Below are 8,515 nucleotides of genomic sequence, written 5' to 3'. Positions count from 1 at the left end.
CAAAATAAAAATCTAAAAGAAATGCATCCAAATACTCAAGATGTAGCTTCCAAATAAGGGAAGTATTAAATGTTTGAAAGATCTACCAAGATCCAAAACCCTTACATGCTACATGGACAATTTACTTCCATCTTGTCATGTTAATAGTCTTCCTCGTGTAAAAATTAAGTTGTGGTAGAGCATAAACTCAAACCCAAGTAAGCATCTTACTCAATTATCAATCATTTATTTCTTGCAATGTATCAAAACTAGGGCATGTATAATAGTACCTCAAAATAGGCCCCAAAGTGTATTTTCTTATTTGTGCATAGTTTGATGAGGAAAGAACTTAAACACCAAGTGTACCATCATCCATCTACTAACCACCTAAGCTCCATTATTACTTTCCACTACAAGATTTATTAATCTCATATCATTAATGCCAAATAACATTTAAGGACCAAAGGTTTACAATAGAGACTTTCTAGCAATAAGCCTAGTTGACCTCACATAATTAGCAACTTGAGGAGAGACATCATTACAAACTAAGACAATAAGAGTGCAAAGATGGATAAGGCCTCTAGAACAAAGAGGCCAACAAAGGGGTGTCTGCTTAATAGGGTGACAAGATTCCGCCAACTTAATGCTAACATCTTCCCACGTATTGTACATAACAAAAGTTGAAGAGTGAAGCTCTCCTTTCATAAAAGAAAACAAATGCCTTATTTACTAGCCTACACTCAAATTTTAGATTGAGGCTTCACATCATTCCCTAAAACACAATTGAACTTTATTTGTTAGTCCCCTTATCGCAATCTTTGGGAAAAAGTAAACCCTCAATTTATTTCTTAGCCCTTCCTTCACAATATTTGGGAAGAAGTAAACCAACCACAAGATTTCACATCCTTATGCTAAATTTTAGAGCATGAGGTAAAACTTCTACTATAAATGAATGATTGCAACACAAAAAATTTACCAAAAAGAAAAGGTCAATACTAGCCATCCATAAAAACCAAAATTCCTATCTATATAGGAGATCTTAATTAGACTTTATAGCTAGCAACACCTAAGTACAAATGCTCAATGTTTGGATTGGGCTTAGCATCCTAGAAATACAAATTAAACTGGGTTGGCATGATCAACCTTTGACAACACATCTTTGGTTAGGTACTTCTTATAGACATGAAGTACTAAGATGCTAGGACTTTGGATCCTCAATCTACTTTGAAGTTAATTAGAGAATACACAATTTAACATGCAATAGTGTTGGATTGATTTCACATGCCTTGGCTCTCCAAATACAAAATCAAAGATGTAATGGATGTAAAAGTAGTAACTTGAGGTTCTTTAAGAATACGAGTTATTGTGATGCTGATGCTTCTCAATTTCATTACAAATGGTTTTGCCACAAATAAAAATTTACCAATGCCTGCATCGCTTGTGCAAGTACACAAGGGAAAATGGCATTAAACGTGTAATTCTAGAGCTACATGAGTGCCATGCTATGCGGATAGCTAAGTAATAACTCACACAAGCCTAGTATTTTGGCTGCTTCTTGGCTCACATTTTTCTCTTCCTCAAGACTGATGAGCACTTAATGATGTTTAATGCAGATACTTCTCTCATTAAGTATTCATTACTCAGTACTTAACAATGCTAATACACGTCACTTGATGTTGCATTGCTATGAATAGCACCATGTCCTTCGATCATTTAGCAAACATTAACAAAAACTTAGAATAGCTTACCACAAAATGTGTCTAGTGCGAAGCTACATGGGCAAATTAATACAATTCGAACAATGGAGTTTGTTCTCTTCAAGTCCTATCTATAAAGATGGAGACCATAACCACCCCCATTCACCATGGTGTCAGTAGTTCTTGCATACGTACCAAGTCTTAATAACGGTTGCAATCCAAATCTTATGTGGGCACTCGTTTCTCTGCGACGGTAACTCTCCCAGCTTTTCTTGCCCAAAAGCCCAAAATCGTTGCTCTGTTCACTCATTCGTGAATGGGTTATTCGAGAGAGCTTGGAGCTCAAGCTCTTCAAGCGGCATTAAGGCAATAGCTATCGGCTTTCGATCTTTACAGAATTGATGCTAAGCTTACATGCATGTAAGCTTTTTAAAAAGGCCGACAATCATACTATTACATAATCAGGAACACTAAAGATCACACTGCTCAGCAAAGAGGAATGTTCAAACTATTCAAAGTAGTTAAGCTTTTTAAGAGGAATCAGGTTTTTCTGCAACAAAAAACTTTGAGGGGTTTTTCCAACAGTTCTGTTTACTCATACCTGAAGAAGGTGTGCCACAAGACTGAACTTCTTCGAGAAAATAGTAGCTTTGATGAAAAGACAAAAACCCAAACCTAGTTCGGAACCAGAGCTCTGCACATAATCCCATAGTCAAAATTACAACTCCCTCCTTGTGTGAACTGAGAGACATTTACTAAATCCTGTTAACCGATTCAACAGCTTATAAACAGAGAGTGTGATTACCAAACCAAAAGAGACAGTCGAATGACAGCTTGGAACACAACCCGTAATATACATGATATGTGGCTAACCCCAAAGACAATCAAAGCCTTAAGATAAATAAATGCCAATCACATTGATACACACATATATCCAGTCTCAATGTGAGACTAGAGGAGCAATCAGTGAACCTTTCCCACTTCACCCCGTGAAACATGCAAGCTCCCTGCACTAGATTGGATATCTGTGCACCTTTGGAGCTGCAATATGGGTCGACCCAGTTCCAGTACAAACTTCAATTTTCAATCAGAAATGGAAAAAAGAATTGTGGCAAGCCCTCTATTCCAGGGACTCTCTTGGCCAGAGCTCTTTCCATGTGGAAATTTCCCCTTTTGAGCACAGTTTTCTTATACCAGCATAGAAGCCTTCGGTCTCATTTCCTTCCTCTCGATGTGTCTTACGGTTAACCGCTGCTCGCCTCCAGCGGGATCCGGGTGTATATTGGTTAAACTCTAGCCACAAAATATCTGGCCAGGAGATAACAGTGCTCAATCAGTTTCTGTTTATAGAGAAAAAGACATAAATAGATCATGACCTAAAACATCTACTGTAGATGCATTTTAAAAGTTTCAATATAACAAAAAACCTATTGCAAAAGCATACTAAAAATCTCAATATATCCAAAACACACTTTACAAGCTGCCAAATTCATCACAAATTAAACAGATGCGCCCACTTCATTAATACATGAAGAGCTTGCACAAGTCAACAAACAAAGTACTGCTTTAGTTGTTTACCAGACATACAAAACAGCTACAACCAACTTCTTAAGTGGATAAATTGAGCAGACTCACTATCTAAATGACAACAGCAATGCCTGTCATCTCCATCACAAGCTTCTGAGTGTCCCACAACACCATACCACCAACCTGCAATTTGCATCAGCCAATGAAGTGACCACCTAGAGCACACCCCCAAAAAATTTATTAGCCTGCTACATCAGGTTCTGGCTCTTACCATATGGAAAAGTTTTGTTTCGTCTCCACTGCACTTCAACATGATCCCCAGGACATAAGTCATAAAGACAATCAGACAGATGCAACTCATGTGCCGGAGTAGAGACAGGTGGTGCCCGCAGTCTCTCCCACTCCACCCCCTCCTCCACAACAACTGAACGAGGACCATGTGGTGGATACCTTCAATATGGTCACAAAAGAAAGAAGACTTTAGTTCAACCTCAACATGCACATTTAGATGTAACTAGGTTTGAAGATGATTATTGAAACCATAGCATCCAAACTTCATCCAGAAGCAGTAAGCTTAGCCAATCATAACAAGGAATCACAATGATGTGTAATTTCATGAAAATGATCCCACTGGTAATACAGATCCAACTCGACAGACTGTACTTCAGACATTTACAAATCCTACACATCCCATCATGCTTCATCATTCAAAGGTGCATCAAGGTATTACCTAGCAGTAAATGTGTCAGTTTTGCGATCATAACTCAACTCAGCATCATAGCAAGATAGCATAAAACCGACATGTCCATGCTGCACAAATCACAGGAAACCGAGCAATAAGAAAACTTGCAAAGCTACATGTATCCTGCGTTTAACAATCAGCTCAACCAACAATTCAAACAGTACCTCACGATTGTAAACCTGTGCTGGAAACCAGTAAGCACCTGTTTCTAAGGCTGAGTACCATGCCATGTATGAGCCAGCAGAAAGAGGCATTTGTGTCCTCTCAGCTGAAGCGCGTACTTTCAACCATGATGGAGGCCACAAGCATGAAAATGGGCAAACCAAAGGTTTACATGCAGACTGTTCATCTGTGATGCTCGACTGCAGACTGCTCTGCCACTCCTTGAAAGCTGCCGGGCCAGCGACCTTCAACCACTTGGCGTTCACCTGAGGCCCCCATAGATAATCACTCCTGCATCTGCTGTGTAGCTCCTTGCAGACTGTGCTCATCTTGCAGAGACTTTTTGGGGGCAATTTGGAGAGCACAGTCTCAAGGGCGAGATCGGGGAGATCGAGTAATGAAATTTCATCAGAAATCTCCATGTTTTGTATCCTGGACGAGATGTGCTTTCTTTTTAAGCACATTGAAGTCAGAAGCTCCAGGGCTCCTCCTTGAAGGAATCTGATAAGCAGACTGCAGACCGCGGAAGCCAACCAGGAGGGAAAATTTGTCATTTGATGGAATGTGCGGATGAAAATTATTTCCCAGCAAAGGCTATGGCGTTGAGCACCTTTTGCTGAAGCAACCCACCAAGAAGGGTCTGTGCTGAGCAGAGATACCACTGGCACATTATAGATTGATGCGCAGACATACCATTATCACATACTATCACATAACCATCAGCATAAAAGAGATTGTTGAGCAGACATACAGTTGCGACCTGATAGACTGATTGGGCAGAGATATCTAATAGATGGCTGTGCAGACATGACATCAGACCTGATAGATTGATGTGCAAAGCATACCATTGACACGTGATTAGACTGATTAACGCAGGATTAGACTGATTGTGCAGAGATACGTATAAAAATCTACGAAAAAGGGACTGACAAAAACATCACTGAGAAGGGCTAGTCTTTGAAACATACCTCTTACATTTGCCGAGAAGAAATTTGCGTTCGGAGGGGTTTGATGAATTTGTTAGTGGGGGGTAATCCGGGGATATGTCTGGATAGGGTAGGGGCAACTGGTGGGTAAAAGAAAGATAGAGGGTGAGAGTGAGAGTGAGTGAGTGAGAGTGAGAGAGAGAGCCTGGAGAGGGAAGGGGGCGTGTCAGGGCTAGGGCAGGGAGGCAAGGATGGGGCTGCGGGGGCTCTCTCTCTCGCTCTCTCTGGGTTTGACTCTCTCTATCCCTTTTCTTCCACTTATGTATCTGTGTAATCTGTGTCTCTTTGATTCTCCGATGGCGCACACAAGCTGTGCATGTCCGACTATAATAGTATGACGGGCTAGGCCTAGACTAGATAAAACAAGAGAGCAGCGAGATCCAAGGCTCGCTAACTTTGCCGTAAAATTAGCAGAGAACAGCGTTAATCTTCCCCGCCTGTGTCTCGCCTCTCACCATCGCAACATCGACAACAGCATCACCGCGCATACCCGGATCGGATCAATTCAGCCCGTGTCCAGTCTGGATCCTTTTACCGGGCCCCCTTGCACACCTGCCCCCGCCAAAAAGCACCCCCCCTAACTGCCTCCCTCCAGCTTAGCCTCCGTTCCCACTCACTCGAAGCTTTCGGCAAACAAATTCTCACTATACTTCCCACACTCTCAATAACAACAACAAACGTCATGAGCTTCTCTACAATACGAGTTTTTGACATTTTCTCAACATCATGAGCTTCTCCTCAAAAGGCAATGCATATCTAGCTAAATGCGATTGGGAGCAACCGGCTGCCAACCTCCACCTTGAGCTAGCATCCCCTACCTCCAACTGCACCTAGCTATGTATGTGACAGCTCCAAAGTAGAAGCCCGTGAGTTATGCACACTCTAGAGAAAAACAAAGGACAACAGCCCCTTTTCCCACATGGGAAAACGTCTACATTTTCTTGTGTGATTGCCCACAACCTTGCCTTTGCATGAGCTATGATGAGCACCACTTTTGAATCATTTTTTATCACCTCATGCATCAACTTCTACAATGTACCTAGTCACCCACAACTATCAGTGTTGGTGGTGAGTCAAAAAGCATCTATCTACCATAGGGTTGTGACACATTATGTGGCATTGATGACCCTTATTTTACATTAATTTGCATTGATGGCCCTCGTTTTAGTATCCTAGAGATTATTATAAGAAATGAGTGTCAATCAAGGGATAGGAGAGCAAACATGTTGAAATGGCAATAAGATCACAAGAGAGAAGATAAACATATATAGTGCCCACTAAGATGGCACACTAACCATGCTCATGGGTTAGGTCGAAAGGGTGACTAGCCAAAAAACAGCCACCCCCAACAACCAACACATGACTTAGCTGAGTTTCTTAGATTCCTTACCACATCAACATGTGTGCAATCATTAACTAGTGCTCTAAGAACCTAGGGTCCTTTGCATGCTCTGCTCAATCACATATCAGCCTTCATTTGCTCTTGCTTATACATCTTTTACCATTCCTTAAACAAACATGAAGTGTTAAACAATCGGTTGGATATAAGTCAACAAGTAACTCCAATTCAATCATAGGAAGATAAGATGTGATGTCCAACACCACTACAATGTGAATAGCCAACTAGTTGAAATCTTCAAAGGGAAGCTCATGTCACATTGCTCTTTTTCCTTCCAAATCAAGAGTAAAATGTGGATAACCATGATGGCATGATACAAGTCAAGGTGAGCCCCTTCCTTTATCAATCTCTTCCTATTGATGATGAGCTAATTAAGGAGTGCATAAGGGGCCCTATAGCCAAGTATCTTTGCATAAAGCAATTGTCAACCTACATAATTTATCATTAATACTTTGTTTGTTAATAGTTTAAGAATGCCCCTTTCACTATTGATGATGGGACATCAAAGGGGTGGATAAGAGGCCCTATAGCCATTCCATAGCACAAGCATAATGCATTAGCAACAAAATAGAATGGGTTGGAAGATTACTTATTGGTCTACACAATCCACCACTAAATCATAGTTTGTTCATAGTTGCAAGAATGAAGCAGAAGTGTTAAAACTTTATGTTGTAGAAGCAGCAATCAATTTCAATTCTTGGATCGACTACGACTTTCGGCCTAATCTTAGGGTTTTGTAAACGGAGCTCATTACATTATGTAGGCGATACCAAGATAGTCAGCAAATCATTCATTTTGCATCAACAATATACAAGAAGGGGCTAAGAGGTTCCGTGTTAGCTTGCATAAACAACTGATACAATTTAGGAGCCTTAAGGCACTACCTTGACACCTTATAAAGCTTATGTATTATGAGACATGTATTGCATCGGAAAGAACACCCAGTGTAAAAGGATTGGACAGCTCATACATGAGACCCACTATCCTTTCCACTAGGAAAACCTTGAAGCTAAGCACTTTACCAATGAAGGTAAGGCTTCTTGGTACTAATCAATTAGGTAGCCTTTTTAAATCCATGTTTGTTATTAGGTGTAAGAATGGGCTCCTTCACTATTGATGGTTGGTTCATCAAAGGAGTGTGAGAGGCTCTAGAGTCATTCCACAATACATGCAATTTGCATAAGTAATCAATTAGAAGGATTAAGACCTAGCTTGTTGGCCTACATTCTTCACCACTAAAGCTCAAGGACTTTATACCCTTCCTTTGGAGTCATCCAAATCTAATGTCTAATGAGATGAAACATTGGGCATTAGAAAGGACATGAAATACCCTCATGTTTATTGGATGATATGCATGTAATGATGGTGAAAAGAAAAACTCCCAACAAAGGTGCTTATCTCCACTATTTATGATCCTTATCTTTCAAAGAAGTGTTATTGGGCGAGGATGCCACTACCGACCGTTCTGTTTGCATTGCTTGTAAGGGCATAGGCTTACATAAGGTGCATCTTAAGATAAAAATTTCACCTTAACTCTAGTTCTCTCATTGTAAGACAAGGAGCGTCTCCTAGTTTCTGTTCTCTTTCTCATTTTCTGTCAAACTTGGTGCACTGTGCCTTTCTCTGGTGGTGAGGGCGCAACCATGTCTTTCTCTTGTCAAGAGGGGAATGGGAAAAAGTGTATGGTTGTGCCAAGTTCCAACTAAGAGTGAAGCCCCGCATGACCGCTGGCTTATTTTGTGCGCTCGGGGGAAAGGTCGTTAATGAGGGCCCTAAAATCGGACACAAAGAGAGACCCAAAACGAAATGCGCGGTGAGAAAATATCCAAACCACGCGTCCATGCGATTTATTTCCATGTTCCATTAATCAAATAAATAGGTAAAAATGGGGCCAATCAGCAAGCACGCAAGTTGCGCGGGATGTGCTCGGGCCTCCCGCTCATGCGTAAACATCACATCACATATACTCATTCCTTCGCCCTTGGGGCCCATTCACCCGGCTGTCCCAAAAGTGCTTGCGCCT

The 8,515-nt window shown here is 41.1% G+C and overlaps 1 protein-coding gene across 11 annotated transcripts; it reads right to left on the bottom strand.

The window, feature by feature from the left end:
* Positions 1–1,264: 1,264 nt before the first annotated feature.
* LOC148009397 (F-box protein At2g26850-like) lies at positions 1,265–5,603 on the bottom strand. 11 transcript variants are annotated; one of them, XM_087673586.1, is made up of 9 exons: positions 5,076–5,603; positions 4,859–4,926; positions 4,110–4,723; positions 3,934–4,013; positions 3,475–3,653; positions 3,312–3,386; positions 2,871–2,984; positions 2,278–2,370; positions 1,265–1,974 (listed from the first exon to the last, which is right to left on the bottom strand). In XM_087673586.1, exons 2-9 carry the CDS (start codon positions 4,914–4,916, stop codon positions 1,850–1,852), a joined length of 1,338 nt encoding a protein of 445 aa, XP_087529712.1. In that variant the 5' UTR covers positions 4,917–4,926; positions 5,076–5,603; the 3' UTR covers positions 1,265–1,849. The 11 variants fall into 11 exon arrangements, with proteins under 11 accessions (XP_087529712.1, XP_087529710.1, XP_087529711.1 ...); XM_087673585.1 differs by having other exon boundaries at positions 1,267–1,974; positions 4,110–4,747; positions 4,868–4,926; positions 5,076–5,602; XM_087673584.1 differs by lacking the exon at positions 5,076–5,603 and having other exon boundaries at positions 4,859–5,069.
* Positions 5,604–8,515: the final 2,912 nt, after the last annotated feature.

Source organism: Lygodium microphyllum, unplaced genomic scaffold, assembly GCF_053477565.2.
Source record: "Lygodium microphyllum isolate KBCC unplaced genomic scaffold, Lygodium_microphyllum_v1.1.10 scaffold_31, whole genome shotgun sequence".
Classification (NCBI taxonomy): domain Eukaryota; kingdom Viridiplantae; phylum Streptophyta; class Polypodiopsida; order Schizaeales; family Lygodiaceae; genus Lygodium; species Lygodium microphyllum.
This window is presented reverse-complemented; position numbering and strand designations above follow the sequence as displayed.